This window comes from Heteronotia binoei, chromosome 12, assembly GCF_032191835.1.
Source record: "Heteronotia binoei isolate CCM8104 ecotype False Entrance Well chromosome 12, APGP_CSIRO_Hbin_v1, whole genome shotgun sequence".
NCBI lineage: Eukaryota > Metazoa > Chordata > Lepidosauria > Squamata > Gekkonidae > Heteronotia > Heteronotia binoei.
Window position 1 is genome coordinate 78,934,066 of NC_083234.1, and position 22,354 is coordinate 78,956,419.

Here is a 22,354-nt window from a genome sequence, read left to right on the forward strand (position 1 = left end):
TAGTCATCCAAAGTGCAACAAAAACAGTAAATGTGATAGGGGAATATGTTGTTTCCCCATCCCTTTCAAGGAATCTAGCTACCTAGGCCTTTCCTGCCATTGGTCACAAGGGTGAATCTCCCTTCTCTTTAAGATGAACAGTGCCCTCCTTGGGGTACTGTTAGATAAATTCTGGAAACACCAACAGTTCAAAATGACCACTAAACCATGTTCTCTGCTTCCTTCTAGCAGAAAAAGGGACAGACGGGGTTGGGTATGTTTAGCCTTAAAACAGCACTCCAGGACTCATCCTGACGAATTTCTCTTTGGAAACATTTTATCCAGCCTCAAGGAAGGTTGTAATGAACTCAAAAGCTCAATGCATCATTTGGTTAGTCCTAATCAAAAGTATTCCGGAGACACAGTTTTTTAAAAAAAAATCATTTGGGAGTGACAGTGTTGTCTGCTGCTAGGTCACGCCAGCTTGGAGCTGGCTGGCCGCAGCAGTGGCCCAAGAGGGGAGGATTGTCCTGGTCCTGTTTTGCTTCTGAGACTGAGCCCCTGGTGGCAGAACTGGAATTAGATGCAAGGGAGGCTGCTGCTGATGCACACGGAGGGGCTTCAATGGTGCTAATGTCTGCTTCCCTCCCCCAGCTTCAGAGCAACAGATCCCAGAGACACTTTTCAAATAAAATGTGGATCTGAACAAACCAAGCTACCGTGGAATGGGCTTTGATGCTCTCCTTGTTTGTTTAAAAGCATAGAGAAGGATTCCTCTGGTACAGCCTTTCCCAATTTTAATGTGATTGATCCAGATTGCCTCTAAACCGGGGGTAGGGAATGATGGCTCTCCAGATGTTTTTTCTGCCTACAACTCCCATCAGCCCCAGCCAGCATGGCCAATGGCTGGGGCTGATGGGAGTTGTAGGCAAAAAGCATCTGGAGAGCCAATGTTCCCTACCCCTGCTCTAAACAGATGCTCACGGGCAGGTCTAACACAGGCCCCTGTAGTATTCTACAATGCTGCCCAACACAGGTAACTTTAAACCCCAATGATTTCAAGGGAAAAGATTTCAGCACCTACCCAGCACTGGACCAGTGCAGATTAGCACTATCTCAGAAGCTAAGCAGGGTCAGCCCTGGCTAGTGCTTGGGTGGGAGACCATGAAGGAAGTCCAGGCTCATGCAGAAACAAGCAATGGCAAAACCACCTCTGCAGGTCTTTTGCCTTGAAAACTCTGAAGGCAGCTATGATCTGGCTGCAAAAACAGAAGCCCATCCCAAGGAAATGGATAACGCTGAAACGAAAGCTCTTTCGGTGAACCAGGCCCCAACTGCATCTCATAAACCCACCTTCCCTTAGCACCAGCTGCACTCAATCCATCCCTCAGAGGGCCAGTTCTCAACCTGGGGTGACTTGTTTAATTACAAGAATGTAAACAAAACAAAAAAAATTTAACCATCACACTGAAAAGTATACAACAGGTTATCTGATCACAGTAGTTTAAATTTTTTTAAAAAAAAATGAAAGAGAAAAGGGGGGGGCTGTGGTGTGCCCCCCACCCAGTGGCCCCAGCTAGCCAGTTTCTTTACTCCAATTTTAGGGAATTACAAAAGAGAGAGAACAACGGTGACCCTGGGCAAGCGTTCCTCTCAAAGCATGATCAAATTTTGGATTCTCAGTGCGGCTGGACACTTTTTAAAAACTCCAGAAAAATCTGTGCCTTGAACAAGGGAACTCGGGCACACCTATGTAAAATGCTGGCATGGGAATTTTCTCCCATGAATTCCTCTTGCGAGTCAGTTCCCAGGCTCTGAGATGATGGGGGGGGGGGTCCTCTCCCCTTCTACCATTCTTTTTTCTTCTCATCCATTGAGACCCCCCCAGGGCCGAGCGCCACCACCAGGAGGAGTCCTCCGATGACTGACATGGTCTGGAAGAAGTCGTACTTGAGGAAGTCGTGCATGGGCTTGTACGCTGGGACCGTCCAGAAGGCGTTGAAGTAGACATTGATGACAAAGAGCCAGATGACCAAGGTCAAGGCGGCCAGTTTAGTCTTGAAGCCAACAGCCACTAGGATCATCAGGGCTGTGCCCACGATGTTTTGCAGAATCTGCCGGGGGGCGGAGAGGAAAGAAGAGAGGCAGTGCCACATCAGAGGAGCTCTAAAGCTGGAACAGGGCACCCACGCCCCCCTGCTAAGTGGATGCCCCAGAGGCAGACTGGCTGGCCCTGGCACCAAGCAGCCTGAGAGGGGCACACGCTGTGGTAGTACACACAAGATGCACAGGAGCACACACTGCAGTTTCAGGGGGGAGACACCAACCTCAGCGGGGGAGTTAAGAGTGTGGCTAGCAGCACTGGCAGCCTCCCACAAAAATACAAGGCTCCGGATTAGGCTTTTTCCTCCGCAGTGTGACAAAACATGTAAGGGAATCCTGGCAGGAGAAGCCCCCTCCTTCCCACCACCCCAGACTGGTTTTTCTGCTTAGCTGGGCCCAAGTGGCACAAACACACCCGGTCCTCCTTCGAATGCGCTACGTAACAGGCAGCAAGTTGTTGACCACAAAGGACTAAGCATTTGCATTAGAACGAAGCAGTAGACAAGTGCACCTTTAAGACCAGCTAAGTTTTATTCAGCTTTCATATGCTCTTAAGCAGACTTCATCAGACAAAATGGGAATGGAAGCAGCAATTCTTAATATAAGTGGGCAGTGTAGAATCGTGGGAATGTCTGCTTAAGAGCATACGAAAGCTTACATTATGAATAAAACTTAGTCTTAAAGGTGCACTTGTCTACTGCTTTGTTCTATTGCTTCAGACCAACAGGGCTGCCAACCTGGATCTACAAGTATTTGCATGGCACTCAGGAAGCACTCGGCTCCAGGACCCAAAAGCCATGCAATGAGAATGCCTGGGCCATGCCACCGTTCTCAACTCATGGCGAAGTTCTCCTGTTAAAAAGGGAGCTCTCGACATAAGCAAGGAAACTTCAATCTGAGACACTAAAGATTCTTGGCAGTCAAAGTACATCAGAAGAACCTCAGGAAGCGGTAAGACAGAAACCCCTTTAGGAGTCACTATGAACCGTTTTGGCCCAGTCCCATCAAGTGACATGAAGTCGCTTCTGCTGACCCTTGGAAGCTCAAGCCCTGCTCCAGTTGCCCTGGATGGACCCACAGGTGCCTTTGCTACGTGGCCACGATACAGGCAACTAGAGGCTGAGAGTTGCTCTCTCTTAAGAGGAGCTGGATGGAACCAAATAGGCACACTGTCACCCACAGACAGATTCTCTTATGATTCACCATTTGTGAAAGGTGGTGGTTTTTTGTTTGTTTTAAAGATCCAAGCACTTACCGAAAAGAAACTAGGATCAAAATGCAGTAACGTCATGAACATGAGGACTAGCAGCACCCGCCCACCCAGCTGCATGTATTGCTTCGGGGAGCTCTCCCGCATGGTGGGCACGCCAGCAAACATGCTCTTCCCCTCCGACCGAGACTCTGCCAGTAGCAGCAGCAGGCCACCCCCAAGAGCAAGGTTCCTACAAGGGAAGAGGCAGAGTTAGTGCAAAAAAACCCCTGTAAAAGCAAAAACAAAAAATGCAAATACCTAGATCTGGCGAGACAAACGGATCTTGCAAGGCATATGTGCTATCCAACAACAGCAGCAAAAGATACAGGCAGAAGTTCAAACATGCGAAGTTATCAGGATTTTTACCAGGTGTTCCAATTCTTTTCTGAGCACAAGTCTCACCAGAGGAGAGACATATGCCTGCCCAGAGAGGCAAAACCCTCAAGGCTGCTGTGGATGGTTTCGCCCCGCCCCCCCATCCTTCCATCTCCAATTGGAAGCCACCAAAATGTAAGTCTGAATTAATGAAAGAAGGCAATCAAAATTACCCATACCTCATCAAAAACTTCAGGTCCCATAAAATGCTGTATGCAATTGTCTAGGAGAAAACAACCACAGGTCAGTAAACTCTTAAGACAGAGCCATGCTCCTATTGAGGGCTTTAAAAAAACTCTTGGGGGGATCAAGGGCAAGTGGGGAAATTTCAGAGCCCTGGGGGCCCTGTGGCACTGGTAGGGATTGAACCCAGGTCATGGTGACAATGGCCGCTGGTGTAGCTTGCCTGTATGCACCACCAGCGCCATGGGCGGGGAGAAGAGGGGTGTGGCCTTCACTCCTGTCCACCAGCAGCCCTGCGGAGGGACATCCCACTGGGAACTTTCCCAGCCATTTAAAGGGCCAGCCCACTCAGTCGGAGCAATCAAAGGAAGGCAGAGAAGTTCTGCCTGCCTCATCTGCTCACAGCCAAGTTCCCTTTAGCTCCTCTCTTCATCACCTCCCCCGATACCAACATTTGGATTATAAACTCTGCCAGGCAGGGGGTTTCCTCTTTGGCTGATTTTGCTCTGCACTTGGATGCATTTATTGATTTCAAACATTTACTAGTTGCCTTTCCCCCTTATGGAGCTGAAGGTAGATAAATAAAATAACTCCCCCAACCCCCCCAAAAAAGTGCATAAACCCAAAATTTTTAAAATTGCAATCGCTTTCATTACATACAGTTCTAAATAAGACTTTTTGGCTGCCTCCTAAAGAGAGAAGTGAGAGGGTCAGGCACACCTCCCTGTGCAGTCTGTTCCATAATCATGAGGTCTTTAGCCAGGCCAAGGTGTGTTGAGAGTTCCCTTTTCAAAATATTAAAGATTATTCTTACTATTTAAGGTTACTTACTTTTTGACATTTTAAGCCTGCCATTCCTCCATGGAGCTCATGTGTTTCTCCCTCCTCGATCTCTACCAATACCTTTTTTGTTTTAATGATCCCGTCTTCACACAGAGCAGCAAGGTACCCACCCCACATCACTCACCCATCAATGCCAGCAGTTGCTACAACATTTGGGGAGGGTACCCTCCATGCCACCCTCCAAACCATTTTTGAAAAATCGGTGAGAAACCACACTAAGGTGAGAGGTGAAGTTGCAGCCACTACCCACCTGTAAAGCTATGATTCCAAATAATCCAAAACAGGCATACTGGACAAAGTTCCTACTCAGCACCAGAATGCAGCCGCCTGAGAAAAGGAGGGGGGAAAACAGAGATGCGTGATTCATGGCTCCAGACCAGACATCATCAACACACTCTGGCTGCCATCCCTTGTAGGTAGGAGAGGGCAACTCCCACTGGACTCAACAGGACTTCCTTCTTAGTAACTCCTTAGGATGGTCCTGCTGGGCAAGGGCACATTTAACCAGCCAAAACGTTAAAGCTTTCAACAGGTTTGTCACCCAGAACAGCTTCTGTAAGTTTATGTGTTTCACCCTCAGAGCAGATAGCTTTTAAGATGTAAATGTACTAATTACAAAGTAATATAAGGTTTAAAACAACTGATAACAGGTTTACAGAAATGTTATAATGAAATGGAAATAATAGAATCTAAGAGAAATATGTTACAGTGGAGCTATGTAAAACTTTTAATATATATGTTTTTCCCTTTACCTTCCTTCCCCTTTGCCCTTTTCCGCTTTTACTGACCAAAACCAATAAATGTTATTAAAACCAATGGCAGGTTTGTCCTTCTCTTTCTCCCTTATTTCCTCTTGTGACCACAACCTCCCAACAATCAGCTGCTTTCTTAAATGATTCCATCCTTCCTCCTCTGCTGCTTCATACACCTGGGCCTTCCCCCCCTCCCTTCTCCTACAGACCCCTCCTCAAAGGTAATGTTTTCTGAGAAGCCTTTGCCTTAGACCCTGAATTGTTACGCCCAGTGAAGACCTCAACTGCAATTCAACTGAGGGGTAGTTTCAGCAGCAAGTGCTGGGAAAGACCAAAAAGAGCTGAGCCAATCCTAGGAGACCAGTGTTTCCCAATCTGTGGGTCAGACCCAAAAGTGGGTCTCAATCCAGCCCTCTAATGAGTATGAGAAGATTCTGCCCTCTTTTCTTCTTCATTCAGCATGGACCATTCTGAAGGTGGTTAAAGGTGGTATAATGTTCACCATTAGGCGGTTTTGAGCATACAGTTGTTGAAGTAGCATCTACTTTCTCATGCACGGAGGTTCTCACCCAGTGGCAAAACAAACATGTCTGCCTTCTAAGTTTAGTGGGAAACAAGGGGTACTTTCACAGCTTGTAATATTTACCCTTTGCACTGTACATTTCTATGTATTTTACTTGCATTAATATTTCTGCTTTCTTGAAAAAAGAACGTATCTGAAGAAGTGTGCATGCACATGAAAGCTTATACCTTGAATGAAACTTTCTTAAAGGTGCCCCCGGACTCAGACTTTGTTCATGTGCTGTCACAGTTGATGAATGTAACAAAGTGTGTTATCTCAGTAGGCAAAACAAGAGATTTGACTGCAGACGGTAGGTATACACATTCTCCTATGTAGGATAACATCTGCAGAGTAGCTAGATTCAAGTCCAGTTGAGGCGCTAATAGACTCCAAAATAGTGTTGTACCACTGACCAAAACCACCATCAAGCAACTCCTAGAAGAACCAACTTCAGTGAGGCAAGGCTTTGACCTGTATTTTGGAAACCAGCTCTAGAAACAATATCTCCCAAGTCATACAGCAGTTTCCATTTTCTCTTCACTAATATGCATGATGACAGAAAAAGAATCAAACAACAAGTGTGCCCCAGAGTAAGAATAGGAGGTTGGAGTGTATAAGAGAGGATGACAGAGAAGAGGGTGGTCAAATGCAGCCTCCACAACGGTTGCATCCTTCGAAACACCACTTTCCTGAAGGTCAGAGTGGGGACAGTTGCACTCTTTGTGTGAAGTTTATTGAAATCCCTGTCTTAATAGCACAACTGTTTTGTGAGGTAAATCTCTTTCAGCCCAATGAAACACCAGAGTATCGAAACCTGGACTTATTCTTCCAGCTGTGCTCAGCAACAGCAAGTTGGAGCTTAGAATTCAAGGTTTCCTGGTTCTGTGTTTGTAATGTCTCTTTACACAGAGTCATACAAGCCATTTGGGACCACTTACTTAACTGTCCAAAGAGGTTTATGAAGACAAAGATGGAGGCCAGGAAATAGCCGCAGCTCCACGTGGCGTCAATGTAGTCCCTCTGCTCACTCCACTGGAACCACATGCGGATGCCGTCTTCGAGGAACGTGCTGATCAAGCAGAGCCGGGCTACGTGGGGGAGGTATTGTTTTGTCACCCGCAAGAACTGCCACAAGAAAAAGGAGGACACAGGTGTGAAGATCAGGCAAGGAGCAAGGCAGAGCCGCCAAGGTGTGACACTTGGGTGCCATCTACCTTCCTGTGTAACATGGGGGGGGGGGCAGGTTGTTCTACAAAGAAAGCCTCCCAAAGGGTTTCCTCCTGGAATTACCAGTGTTCCTCTAACCCCCAGCAGTGGATAAAATTACATTTGGAAGCATGTTTCACTCTGCACCGAAGTCTTACCTACCAAGTAGCCCAACCCATGTTTAGGCACAATTACAAGGAGGGAACTTTGCAGAAAATTGACGCATGCAGAGACACAGTGGGCAGCCTCACCTAAGGACAGGCATTTCTGCATCTCTGCACTGGACGTGATGAATAATCCAGTCAACAGATGATGCAGAAGCTCCACAAATTTACCCACTCACTGCCAACAGAGGCTAGCCAAACAAGGTCAAGCCAGAGCTGTGATTTATGCAAAAATGTAGCAGACAATAACCTCCGTGGGCCGATATGATTTCTCACAACACTCTCACATTCTCATGCCCCATTAACACCGGCACGTTTGCATTATCCTCTAGTACTGGTGAAGGCAGAAATTAGTACAACGTGGGATTCCGGTATTAACGACGGAGACTTTTCAGTAGAGGGGTATGGAGTCTAAGCAGCATGACAGCGATTTATAAGAAACCACAAAGTGATGTGTGTTTTGTGAGGGCTGGAGAGTGAAGATGGGGATTCCCCCCCACCCTCCAAATACAAGAATTTAAAATCATCAATTTAAAGCATCAGGCAACAGAGCACGGCTTCAGGGAATCTTTGCAACCAACTGCTACATGATACTGGAATGGTCACCAACGCAAGGGTTCCTTGCACTAAAAAGAGACCAGTTCATCAAAATGCAAGCTGTGCTCCAGGAGCTCTATGGGTCTTTAGAAGCATAATCAAGGTTCTGCAATGAGAAGAATTGTTAATGCTGGATACTTTGATCTTTCCCCAAACTGCCCCAAAAATCTTGTCACTAGATTCAGAAAAGGCCTTTGATCAAAATTTACTTAATTTACTTAGGCAGATGAAAATTTGGCACAGGGTTTGTGAGAACAAATGAGGCTTTATATCAGATGCTTCATGGAAATGTGGAAGGTAAACAGGAGGCGACTTCTATGCAGGATAAAATGTGCCTACATTGTTTTGCTGCCTTAGACAGCAATTCTCCACTCTAAGCCCCACAACCTTATTTTGTTTTGTTAAGAACCTTTGCTGTTAGACTGAATTATTTTATCCCATTTTGCATTCCGCTCTCTGTTTGACGGAGCAGTCTTCCATGTACCTGTCCTCCACCTAGCCTGGTGCCCTGTTTGGTTTTTACTGGGGATTTCTGCTGTTAGGTTCAAATGTTTTTACATCATACTTTGTAATCCGCTTGATGACTGGACTGGATAGTTCTCATCACACTTGTAATCTGCGCCAGGCCCCAGTGAGAAAGGTGGACTACAAAGGAGGCTGCTGCTGATAACAACAATCATAAATTATCCTTCTTCACACTCATCCACAAAAGGACTTGCTAAAAACTGTTATAATACAGAAGCAGCAAGGTATGCAGATAATTAGTTTTGGATTTTTAGTTAGTTCTTTATTTACGGTCATCCGACCAGCTTAAAAATACAAACAAAACATAAAGAATAGAAACAATCCCATCACCTCTTACACAAAATTCCTAACTCCTACTAATACATATATTATTAAAACCCATAACCAAGATTTACACTCTCAATTTCCCTCCTTTCCAACTGAGCAGCGTAACAGAAACGAGCAAGCTTAGAAGAAACATCAGAATGAGCGTCAGACAGGAGGAAGGCAATTTGCTCATCCTCCTGCCTGCCCACCAAGGACCCCGAGAATCGGAGAGATTAGTCTTGCCCTCAAGTCATTGTAGTTTGGGCACTGCAGAACAATGTGGGAAGTTGTTTCAACCTCATTGCAATTGCAGGGGCACAATCTTTCCAGATATGGGCGCCCGGCATAACAACCCAAAAGCACCGATGAAAAAAGAGCGTTGAGCCGTGCTTTTGAGAAAGCTATCCGATATTTTGGGATAGTAATATTGAAAAGATATCTGGCCGGGGATAGCACTTTGGCTTGCTTCCCTAAGAAAATGTGCACAGAAAGACTAGCTCTGGCAGATCTCAATTCGAGCGCCACCAACCTCATGCGCAGAAGTTCTTTCGCGTCCCTCAGCTCCATCATTGCTAAGGACTCGGGGGAGGTATGCAGATAAGAAATCTCATAAAAACCAGGCTGCTCGTTCTGGACACAGTTATGAAGCCACACTGGTTAAAAGATTGTGGTGAAATATCAGGGTTTTGTGTCAACTGTACAAAATCTGAAATCTCAGTTATTAATCTAACTAAAGATTAACATTCTGCTAAATTCAAACCTTAATGTGTTTCCACTACAGAAAAACACTTAGTAACCTCTGAACATAGATAAGTAACCATCTAAAATCATTAAATCAGGAAAGATCCAGAGGAATGGGATATAATCAAGTTTTCCTGGCTGCTATTTTACCCCTGATATTATAACTGCTCCAAAAATTAGCAGTGTTACCTCTAAACATATTACAACTTGTAAAAAAAGAGCCAATTTCATTTGGGATGGGAATAAAATTTGATTTTCCTGTGACATTCTACCAACACAGACTCACATTCTTCCTCTGATCTTCCACTTTGTTCAGGAGTGTTTTGCCACAAGAAACAAGAAATTCTGGTAAAGACTGATGAGACATTGCGGGATCCATATACTAACCAATACTTTTTAGAGGAAGGTATCTGAGGCAATATTTATATTAAATCCTTCCTTTTTCACTTCTACTGTCAACGTTTACGATAAATGAAAGGGAAAGGTTTAACTCCAGATACATCCCCCACACCCTAGCAAAAACTGTCTTGAGTTATGGCTCAGACATGTCTTGGCCCCACCAAGCAGAGACCTGTGACCTTTTCTGTTCCAAAAATACATAATCTACAAGGAATATATGCTGATTCTACAAAAATACAGGGGAGAGAATTTAATTTTATCTAATCTCCTGAATTCAGCATCTTTGATTACAACATTTCATAAATAACCCAGTTAAAAAAATACAAGGAACCAACACATTTTAAGAACATAATGACAAATCACATCATACATTTTCATACAGCTGATCTATTTTATATAAAACACTGGGGATGTATTCTTGGTGCATGATTCCAAACTACGTATATCATTATCAGTGGAGCAAAGGTACTGGCCTGTGTTTGGTTTTATGTATAGTAGAACATGCCATCAATTCACTGCCAAATTACAGCAACCCCGTAGGGTTTCCAAGGCAAGAGAGAAACAGAGGTGGTTGGTCATTGCCTGCCTCTGCATAGTGACCCTGGGCTTCCTGGGGGTTCTCCCCTCCAAGGACTAACCAGGGACGACGACTTTGCAGGTTCGGCCATCCAAGTCTTTGGTCTATCCCACCCTTTACCGCTTCTTCTCTTGGTATCAGGTCTAATAAGATTTTTAGCGGATGCTGTTTGACCCCTGGCAGAGTGATGGGCCTTTTTTTCTCTGAGACTTTTGATGAACCTGTATTTAAACAAACAAATAACGGGGGGGGGGGGGGGGGGGAGACTGCAACTTCTCTAGGAGGGGCTGCCTATCTCGGAGACTGCACCAAGGCTCTTTCTGCCAGGGGATCAGACCTTCCCAGGAACTGGCAAATGTTCCTTTTCCTGTCAGAATTCTGTAGGCAGGAAGGGTCAGTCTGCAGTTTTCAAGGACTTGGTGCTTTAGATGCAACTTGTTGGTAGGTTCTGTCGAGGGCAGTAGCAAACAGGGGTGCCCACTGCCCTGCTGGCTCTCTCAATTACTTCCCGCAGCCAGGTAGAGACCTCTTCCACCTTTTCCTCGAGAGGCTTTGCTGCTGTTTTCCATCCCCCCTGCTAAGCCTCTGCTGGCTGCTCATCTCAGAGAGAAGATCTGGGGCTGAGTCCCTGCTGCCCACTGAGAGGGTGCCAGGGGCATTCTGCACAGCAACCCTTTTAGCTATTTTCAACTGTCTGTTTAAAGAAAGCTATTTACTATTTTGACCCACTGGAGCAAAGGGTCAAAGTCCTCTCCACAGGACTCAACTGTGCTGTGGGGGTGGGGGGGGGAGACACAACTTGTTACCAAAAGCAGCATATCATTTAAAAAAAACAAATACCATGCCAGGAAAGCAGCTCCTGCTTCCCTTACACACACACACACACACACACACACACACACACACACAGAGCCTGAAGGGATGTAATTCGGAAAAATGCCACTTTGGTTGGGCCAAGTTATGAAACTGAGCCCTCCCAAGAAGCAGTTGAAGCAGGAAGAGGCAAGCTGGGTAGGCAAAAAGTTGCATTTTGAGTCATGCTAGGCAAGGCCCCTTATCACCATCTATCACTCAACTAAGCAGCAGTTTCTGCAGCTCATCAGGTTAAAACATACGCTGAACATCACCATGTCCCCAGAAACTTGATTTGATGATCTACAGCTCTTTTCCTGTATGGCCAAATGGTTAGGATTCCTGGTTAGGGGAGGGGCTGTGGCACAGGAGAAGAGCATCTGTTCGACATGCCCAGGGTCCCAGGTTCACTCTCCAGCATCTTCACTTGAAAGGATCAATCCCCGGCCTCTCCAGGTAAAAGGATTCAGCAGTAGGTGATGGGAAAGGCCTTTCTCTGCCTGAGACCTGGAGAGCCACTTCCAGTCTGAGTAGACAGTCCTAACTTTGAGGGACTCCTTCAGTAGAAGGCAGCCTCATGTAGGTGTCCATGATGGTTGAATGGAGATTTGGACTGGGCTCCCTAACCACCCATCCTCAAATCCAGTCTAGACCAAACACCTTAACCACTGGCTCGCCACACTGCCAGTCAAGCTCTTGAATTTATTTACTTTGAGGACATCCACCCACCTTGCCTTCATATTAAACAGCCACAGGGGCAGCTTGAAGGGATCAAAATGGCAGAGCAAATATGAAGTCAATGACACAGAAAACATGGAATAACGACAAGCCCTGCCACTGCCCCTCACACACACGCACTGGTTTACAACTGGATAGAACTAAACAACAATTTGTAGGTTCTCCTTCTCACAGAATTCAGCAATCTGAATTCTTATCAGGGGAGGTGTTTCTTAAACTTTCCCCCACAAGTCATTCTTCCACACTGAGAAATCAGCCTGTTCCACAGTGCTTGGGACAAAATACAGGCAGTTTTATGTGCAGCTGGCCCATGGGAAAAATAACTGCAAGCTGAAACAGAAGTGTGCTGTGCCCAGCACTGATTGGCTGGTGCCAGTCATATCACTCACACACATACCCATGGCAGAGGGCCACATTCTTGAGATTTGCCTTTTTACAAAAAAAGAAAATAAAAGAACAGCATGATGTGATCTTCCAGGAGCATGGTCCTGTGGTTTTGCCCTTACCCAAAAAGGTAGGTTAGGCTGGTCCAAGGTCACCAAGTGTACTTCAAGGCAGAGTGAGGATTTGAACCCAGGCCCCCTGATCTAACCACTACACCTCAATGCCTCTTTCCAAAGGGATAAATTGCATGGAGTACCAATTTTTTTTTTTTAAAGCAGGGAGTCTGCTTGAAGTGTGAGTGAAGGAGCAAGGCTGACAGCAGAGCTGGTGTTTGATTTACTAATCAGCACATCTGTCCTTCCATTGTGAAGCTGGGAGACAGCCAAGCTTTTTATGTTATGTCTTCCTTAACCTGTTTTACACTTTATTTCAGCATCAGCAAAATGCCTATCACTGCAATCGAGGGGAAGGAAGTGGCAATGAAACGCTGCAGCCGTACAACATCCGGGAGGTGAAAGACAGGTTTTTATCAGCACCACCAAAAAGGGGAGGGGGGGGAGAAGAAGGAGGAGGATATTCGATTTATATCCCGCCCTATACTCTGAATCTCCAAGTCTTAGAGGGGTCACAATCTCCTTTATCTTCTTCCCCCACAACAGACAACCTGTGAGGTAGGTGGGGCTGTGAGAGCTCTCACAGCAACTGCCCTTTCAAGGACAACTCCTATAAGAGCTATGGCTGACCCAAGGCCATTCCAGCAGCTGCAAGTGGAGGAGTGGGGAATCAAACCTGGTTCTCCCAGATAAGAGTCTGCTCACTTAACCACTATGGCTGACCCAAGGCCATTTCAGCAGCTGCAAGCAGAGGAGTGGGGAATCAAACCCGGTTCTCCCAGATAAGAGTCCACACACTTAATCACTACACCAAACTGGCTCTCTGATACAACCATTTATTTCTTATTTATTTCTTGAGAGCCAGTTTGATATAGTGGTTAAGAGTGGCAGATTCTAATTTGGGGAACTGCATTTGACTCCCTACTCCTCCGCATGCAGCTGCTGGGTGCCCTTGGGCATATCACAGTTCTCCCAGAGCTCTCTCAGCCCCATTGACCTCACAGGGTGTCTGCTGTGAGGAGAGGAAGGGAAGGAGATTGTGAGCTGCTCTGAGTGAAGGGCAGGGTATAAATCCAACTCTTCTTCTTCTCATAAGAGTGAACAGAGAAAGGGAGAGGAGGATGGAGGGGGGCCTTTCAAAGAGACTTGTCCCCACGACTGTGGGCAGAAGCAGAGACCAGCTTCCTAGGGCTGGCAGCTGCCACCCGTGTCTGTCAGTACAGCACTGCCCCTGTCCATCTCTTGGTCACTCTAAGCATGACTAACTGATACTTGGACTTTATATAGAAACAGACGTAAAACCACAGTCACAAGAAAATGGCTGCTTTCTTTTCCACGGATACCCTCAGAGCACTGTTCAGGTGGGTTCAGCGGATCGCAAGCAAGCTTGTTGTGAAAAGCCCTGACCGAATGAACCTCTGATTTGACCCTGCTATACCCTTCTCTAAGCCCCTAATTAACCCATGTAGATTGTATAACTAAGGGGTGGCCAAACTCATTTAACAGAAGAGCCACATAGAATAAATATCAGATTTTTCAGAGCCACAAGACATGAGCAAATATTACACCCATGTCTTTATTAAAACTCAATACTTTCTTTGCACACAAAGATTTGCACACACATACCATATAAATCACTGACCACCATTTGCATCATTATGCAGCTCTCTTTGCCTTGAGACCAAGGTTAGTCAACACAGCTCCTACAAGAGCTATGAAACGAAGAGGGAACCCTGCACCACCCTCTTTAATTCCGTCCCCCCTTCCAATAACTCCCTCAGCTCTTGTTTCCCACTCTAGGTCTCTGGGCAACCTCTGTGGCGGAGAAGAGCTTGCAAGCCTGCCTATTTCCCCCTCCTTCCCCGCTTCACACACAGCAGAAATCGTCACCTACCGACGGGTCAGCACTCACAGACTGACTGAGGTCCCAATGCCAAGCACACTTACTTGAGAGTAAGCCGGCATTAAGTTCCCCCTTGACCTCCAGGAGCTGCGCAATGCGTGTGAAAGAGCTGCGTATGGCTCCTTAGCTGCAGTTTGGCCACCCCTGGTATAACTCGTTTCTAATAGCAGATGGCAAACACCCAACAGATGCCTTTGCCACAGCACAGTCAACAGAGGCCCAAGTGCTGCATTGTGGGCATCCCCTTCCTTCTGTCACTGCCTACCATAATGGGGGTGCAAAAGGGCTCTAAGGAACTCGTTTTCGCTACTGCCACTGCTACCAGGCCAGCCCAATGTCATGAGATCTCAGCAGCTAAGCAAGGTTAGCCCTGGTTAGGTCTTGGATGGGGGACCACCAAGTTCTACCTCAGCAGAGGCAAGCAATGGCAAACCACCACTGAATGTCTCTTGCCTTGAAAACCTGATGGGCTGGCCACTGCTGCCAGGACGGGATCCTCTTGCCTCCCACCACCCAGCGAGGCCGAGGCAGAGAACCATTTCGCCTCAAGTCACCCAGTGCTCGGTTTCTGCTTGTTTGGTGTGGTAGTTAAGTGCGCAGACTCTAATCTGGGAGAAATGGGTTTGATTCCCCACTCCTCCACTTGCAGCTGCTGGAATGCCCTTGGGTCAGCCATAGCTCTCGCAGGAGTTGTCCTTGTGAGAGCCAGATTGGTGTAGTGGTTAAGTGTGCAGACTCTAATCTGGGAGAACCGGGTTTGATTTCCCACTCCTCCACTTGCAGCTGCTGGAATGGCCTTGGGTCAGCCATAGCTCTGGCAGAGATTGTCCTTGTGAGAGCCAGATTGGTGTAGTGGTTAAGTGTGCGGACTCTAATCTGGGAGAACCGGGTTTGATTCCCCACTCCTCCACTTGCAGCTGCTGGAATGGCCTTGGGTCCGCCATAGCACTGGCAGAGATTGTCCTTGAAAGGGCAGCTTCTGGGAAGAGCTCTCTCAGCCCCACCCACCTCACGAGGTGTCTGTTGGGGAGGAGGAAGATGAAGGAAACTATAAACTGCTCTGAGATTGAGTGAAGGGCAGGGTATAAATCCAATATCATCATCATCTTCTTCTATCTGTGCAATTTCTGGGAGAAGCACCCAAGAGAGAAGGAGGCTGGCATTACCAGGGCTGTGATTCAGTGCACAAGGGAGGGGTGGCACAGCATGCAGCCCTGGGTTTCCCATGAAATAATTCAGGTTTCCCATGACATAAGAAGCACCTTGCTAGCCTCTGCAAGTTGCAAAGAGATGCTCTTGAGAGTGTGGAGAATGCAGCAGAGGCCACAGAGGTGACTGAAATTGCCAGTAGTTTGGCTTCAGTGCCCCTTCCCCCTGTGATGAGCAAACTGGGCAATACTAAAACAAGAAAATCTGCAAATGTGGTTAATTCGTATAATTTATATACTTGGCCAAATTCAGTGCTGTGCTTTTTAAACAAAGACTATACAAAGCCCATCGGTACACATGAACACACACACAAAGCTGCCTTGTATTGATTCAAATCAAAGCTGCCTTATACTGTCTGTTCTAATAAGCAGCAGCTCTCCAGGGTTATCAGGCAAAGGTCTTTTCATTATCTACTCTCTGATCTTTTAAACAAGAGATGATCAGGAACCTGGAGCCTTCTGCAAACCAAGCAGATGCTCTACCAATGAGCCACAGCCCCTCGCTAAATGAACAGCATAAATATCCCTCCAGCAATTTCCCCGCTCTTGGTTGTCCAGTGCAAAGAGATCTGGACAAAGTTCTGGACAAAGGTGGCAGCAGCATTCCCTCTAAACGGAGTTAGTTTTTTAGCCTCTGGCTCACAGATTTTTGTCTTGGCTCAGAAGAAATGGCCCCAGAGCAAATTAATTTTTGCAGTAGCTCACAACTTTAATGCCAGTAATGCTCATGAAGTCGAATTTTTGTTCACAAGTCTCTGCAGCTTAGAGGGAGTACCAGGTGGCAGTATTAGTGGCAACCACAAATACTGGTTGGCTACCCAGAGCAGCCAGAATTGGGATGTCCCTGTTCAGAACTTACTGGCCAACATATTTTTCCTTCCAATTATTTTAGCTGGTGACAGGGCAGACCAACCAGGTTTTGTTAAAGGTCAAGGTATGCAAGCACCAGTCATTTCCGACTCTGGGGTGACATCGCATCACAACTTTTTCATGGCAGACTTTTTACGGGGTGGTTTGCCACTGCCTTCCCCAGTCATCTACACTTTCCCCCCAGCAAGCTGGGGGCTCATTTTACCAACCTCAGAAGGAGGGAAGGCTGAGTAAGCCTTGAGGTGGCTACTTGAACCCAGTTTCCGCCAGGATTGAACTCAGGTCATGAGCAGAGAGCTTGGACTGCAATACTGCAGCTTTACTACTCTGCGCCACTGATTTTTTTTAGGATGCACAATTTGCCTCTCTATTCATCTGAACGAATATTTTTCAGGAATTCCTCTTTACTCAAAGAACACACAGAAGGCCAGGGGCACCTTAAAGACTAATACTTATTCTGTTATGAGCGTCTGCCTGCCAACTGTGTAAATGCATGCAGCCCAGACACATAACCCCCTATTTTGCAAATCTCTACACACCATACGGTTATGCAGTCCACTGTTATCAGCAGCAGTATAGGTGGTAGTTTGCTATGTCTGAATCAGCTGTGGAAACATGGAAAAAAGGAGGGATCAGGAGAGGATGGATGCACAGTTTGCCTTTGCAATCTGAGTCATCATAGATATGAGAATCCAGGGTTTCTAGAGCTGAAGGGCCAAACCAGCCCAATGGCTCCCTTTTTGAAAACCTGCAGCCTCTTCTGGAAAAGAGAGAGCAGAGGTGGCAAGGAAAAGGGAGTCTATTGACCGTTCCCGCAACTGCAATTTCTCCACCTCAAATCACCCCTGGATGGCATTTCTCCCCTCTGTGAGGATTTGCACTGGGGATGTGGCAAATATATATCTGCAGCCACAGAGAGGAAGAGTTATTTGGGGGGAGGAAGCAACTGGAAATAGTGTAAATTGCAGGTGGAGAAAAAGTTATGCAACCCACCTTGCCTGCTCTTTCTCAGTTCTCAAGGGTCTCTTCTCGACAGCAGACTTTTGAATTGGAAAAGGACTCCCGTGGGCACCGGGTGGCTTCTAGTATGCAAGCCAGGTCATCTAAGGGATACGGGAGCCCCTCTGCCACAAAGCAGCCAACAGGAAACAGTAAAAGCTTCAACGCTAACCTTCAAAGAAACCTCTCAACAGAGAATTCAGATTTTTGTAAAACTAACCAAGTGCTGCTGCTGAGTCATACTTTCATTTCGCCTTTGTGCTCCCTGGCTCAAACACAGACCAAGCCAATTCCCTCACATACGTCCAAAGAATTTGTCTCTAGCCCACTAAAACTTACGCTGCAAAAAGCTGTTAGTTTTTAAGGTGCCATAAGATCTTGGGAGAGGGTGGAGCACTAAGGAGAAAGTCCGTTTTTTAAAACTGGGTGCAAATAAGTTATCATTTCGGGCAAGCAACAAAATTGCTTCCGTCTGGCAATTTATATCTGAAGAAGTGGGGTCTAACTTGTGAAATCTCATAGTCTTTAAGGTGCTTCCACCAGACTTTGTTTCCATTTGGCAGCCAAGGTGTTGAAGGAGCCCTTCTGCACACGGTCTCCCAGCAGGCAAATGTACAAAAAGCCTCTCTGGTCATGTTTTCAAGGATCTGAGATGATCTCGTCAAACTGGGCAAAGACGAAGATCAACTGCTACATGGGAACCTGCTGTTACCTGCAAGGTAACTTGCCTGTGGATTCCAAAGGGGAACAATACTCTGCAATACACAGAAAGCTGTTTGTGCCTCCAGAGTCAGAAGGGAAGAAACAGTAAGGCGGGGGCAGGCCCGTAGCTAACCAGGGGCCCATGGGGCCTGGCCCCTGAGAGTTTTGGGGGGCCCTCTCCCCCGGACTGCCCCTCTCCCTCCTGCATGATTTAAATTGTATGGGAGGGGCACCCAGGAGCAGCTGCTGTCCCTCCCATGCCATTTAAAAGGTCCACAAATCAGCTGATTGGTAGGGTCCAAATCATGTGAGAGGGGCAGCAGGAGCAGTCACCAGCCTCCTGCATGATTTAAATGGGCCCTCTCCCCCCAGGGCCCCTAGCTAAGAGCAGGATCCCAACCTGAGGTTTTGCACCAGATGGGGGAGGATGGGCACAGCATGGCAGGGAATTATGACCGCAAAGGGCTGCAGTGGGAGCTCTACTTCAGACTGCACAGGGCATGAGTTGGAAGCACAAGGGTGCTCTTCTGGCCTCATGAGGAGGCAAGGGTCATGGAGGACTTGCACTGCGTGCAAAAGGGGGAGGCCAGTGTAGGGGGGCGAGAAGAGGCATACTTCCACCTGGAGCCCCTCACTACGCATTCAGACAAGCACTGGCCCTGTGCCCTCCAGCACACCACCTCACAGCACAGCATTACACCAGAGACCAACTGCCCCTTAAGGGCTAGCAACATTTATTCCCCCACAAGCTTTCCTCAGTCAGATCTCATTTCATCAGATGCATGAAGGATTCATCCATTGGGAGGATGCAGCCAAGGAACTTGAGAAACTCCCTGTTGAAATAAATGCAGTCTTTTAGGTGCCCCTGGACTCTGTTTGCATTTGCTGCAATAGAAGTAACCCAGCTACCTCCGCCGGACCAGCGCTATCCCACAATACAGCTGGTCTGTCCAGACAATAGAGGAGTCCAGCTAAACTGCCAGCTATCACACCTTCAACTACTTAGCACCACCCTGGTTTCAGGTTGAAGGCGATTCATTCTGGGGTAAACTGGGCTCACACGGTTAAGGGTTCTATCACAAAGGGACCATTTCCCCCTCTTCTGAACCCAGAAGCGCAAGTTATCTTAGATTATGTGCAATCATTTGCCACTCCAGGGCAAAACTTCCACTGGGTGCGTGTGCATACCCCTCTGCACAAAAAGACACCCACGACCACCACCATCTGGTTCCTTTAGTTCAGGACCTGCCAGACACATAAAGCTGCTTAAACCGTGGCCTGTCGTAGACATCTGTTCACTCTCACAGAGCAAGAAGTGACTGACTTGTCTTCTGGTTCAATACACTTTTACAGGGACAGTTTACAGGTGACTGGGAGATGGTGTTGGTTGTACGTATCTGGAAATCCAAGTGTGTGCCTCAGCAGCTGTGTACTTGAGCATTAATGGAGAACAAGCAGAACCTCACAGCAGCTGCTTGCTGCACTCTCATTTCCTCTATTATACTTACTGATGTTAGATACCATATGGACATTTTGTTTGTCAAAGGGAGACCAGACAAGTTGCCTGGGTTAGCTTCTCGCCTCCCCCCTCATCCTCCTAGTCCACGTTTGTCACTTATTGTAGGCCTGGCAAGGAACCAGGCACCCTAGGAGGGCTGTGGCAATAAAACCAAGGCAACGTCATTCATTCACACAGATGGGCTACAGGAAAAGAAAGCCCTTGGCTGGTCTCTTTCCCATCCAGGGCAGACAGTCGCTTCGTCAACTGACAGAATGAATAATCACATCTGATTTTTGGCTGGAATCATTTTCTGTGAGTGCCCTTTTAACCAGGAGACTGGAAAGAGGCAACGCTCCAGAAGGCAGGTCATATAACTCTATGGGTTACCCTTCTTTGAATCCTTGCTCATAACCCTAGAAAGATGTCAACTTTGTACTACATGCATCCACCAGCCTGCACACCCCTTGAGTGGCCTCCTGATAGGGTCCCAGTCTCCAAGGAAATGCCACCCTTCATCTGACACTTCCCCCCTTATTTAGAGGGAATGCCACAACCCTGAAGACCACAAACCATGCAAGAATGCCCCGTTTTAACAGCTTCTCACAAATGGGTTCTGCAGAAAACGCTCTTTGTGCTCTCCTAGGAAGCATGGGGGTTTTGCACACATCTTTTCTACGGGAAGAATCCAGTCCTCCACAATTAGACCAATTCCAGTCTCACGCACTCAGATCTACAATACCAATTTATAACCCTCTTCCAGCATGTCGCAAACTTTCTACTTCACATTCTGGAAACAAAAGAATCACAACTCCTACTGGGGCTGGATAACCCCAGGCAGCTTTACTGGAAGAAGGGCAAATGGTCAACGCGACACAAACCTCTCCGAAAGCCGGAGGGCTGCTAAGAAGCACCTCCATGGGCTGGCTGAGTTTCCTGCAAGGAGGGGCTCCATGCCCTGAAGGGCATTCACCACTGTTAGTGTGTGTGGTGTGTGGTGTGTGGCGGGGTGGGGCTTGAAGAGCAAAGAGCTCAGAGCCTGCTGGCAGGCAGAGTGGAGACCCCAGCGCCTTCAGCTACCAACGGAGCCAGCCGCAAGCCCAGGCACACCCATTATTCCAGAGGCGACCCCTCAAGGCCCTCTGGTAGGGCAGGGCAGGGCACGGCGCTGCTTTCCCTCCTCCTGCCGGGGGGCGTGCAAGGGAAGGGCTGGCCCGAGGCTGAGACCCCTTTGGGGGGGGGGTGCAGGAGATGCAGGCCTCTGGTTCCCTGAGACCCCCCCCCCCGGTCCCCAGCAGCGCCTCTCCCGGGCAGGGCACTGGTGCCAGCCGGGCAGCCCCACCTGGTCGGCGAAATCCTCGGCCGTGCTCATCAGGTCGTTGTGGCCCATGGCTGCCGGCGGCAAAGGAAGGTGGCTCGGCCGCCCCGCTCGGCCGCCGCTGGCTGCTGCTGGAGCGCGACTGAGCGCACAGGAAGGGGCTCGGCTCCGGCTCCGGCGCTCGCCTCCTCGCCACTGCCACGTAGGCCAGCTCTTAAAGGCGCCGCCGCTGGAGAAGGGCGCAAGGGCGCGCGCGCCGCCGAGCCTCGCCTGGGGAGAGGCGCGCTGCAACGGGGCCTTGCCTTGACACGTGTGCAGCCGAGAGGGGCTCGCTCGCTCGCTCCCCTGCACGGCAGCCTCCCGCGAGGAGTCCCGGAGGGCAGGGAAGAGCAGCGCTGCACCAGACAATGAATGAAAAGTAGAAGCTTCCCCCTCCCCACGCGCATTTCTATGGAGCTTCCTGGGTGTTCCAATCCAAAGCGACACATTCGCTTGCTGCAACATCTGCGACAACCGGGGGTCATTTTTGCAGAAAAACAGGCGGTGGAGCTCATCCGGGGATCGTTATGCAGCTGCACATACTAGTCCGTGGACAAGGAGGTGGAACTCTCAGAAGGCTTCAGGAGCTGCGCTCCTGTGAGCTCCCACTGAATCGGAGGCCTAGCGACAACCCTGTAAGGCAGGCCACTCTGACCAGCCCCAGGCTGTGGATCGGGTGGGGGCTGAGACGTAGGATCGCCAACTCAGCCTTGTTACATTCCTGGAGATTTGCAGGCAATGCCTGGGGATAGTGGAGCCCGGAGAAGGGATGCAATGCTCCAAAGGCCAGCCTCTAAAGCTGTCGTTTCCTACAGGGCAGCTGGTCTCTGAGGCCTTGGAGTGATGGTGAGAAGTGCCTTCAAGCTGCCCCGGAACAACTTATGGTGACCCCTGTAGGGTTTTCAAGGCAAGAGAGGCACTGAGGTGGTTTCCCATTACCTGCCTCTGCATAGCAATCCTGGACTTCCTTGGTGGTCTCCCAATCGAAGTTCTAACCAGGACCAACCTTGCTAAATTTCAGAGAGATGTAAGGAGATCAGGCTAGCCTGGGCCATCTAGGTCAGAGCAGAGACAAACCGAGGTGATTCACCATTGCCTGCCTCCGCATAGTGACCCCAGACTTCCTTGGTGGTCTCCTGCCCCTGCACTAACCAGGGTTGACCCTG

At 48.1% G+C, this 22,354-nt stretch overlaps 1 protein-coding gene across 1 annotated transcript; it reads right to left on the minus strand.

The window, feature by feature from the left end:
- Window positions 1-1,381: 1,381 nt before the first annotated feature.
- On the minus strand, window positions 1,382-21,427 carry SURF4 (surfeit 4). Its single transcript, XM_060250440.1, has 6 exons — window positions 21,174-21,427; window positions 6,988-7,174; window positions 4,986-5,062; window positions 3,889-3,932; window positions 3,338-3,524; window positions 1,382-2,093 (listed from the first exon to the last, which is right to left on the minus strand). The coding sequence occupies exons 1-6, from the start codon at window positions 21,219-21,221 to the stop codon at window positions 1,827-1,829; spliced, it is 810 nt and encodes a 269-aa protein (XP_060106423.1). The 5' UTR covers window positions 21,222-21,427; the 3' UTR covers window positions 1,382-1,826.
- Window positions 21,428-22,354: the final 927 nt, after the last annotated feature.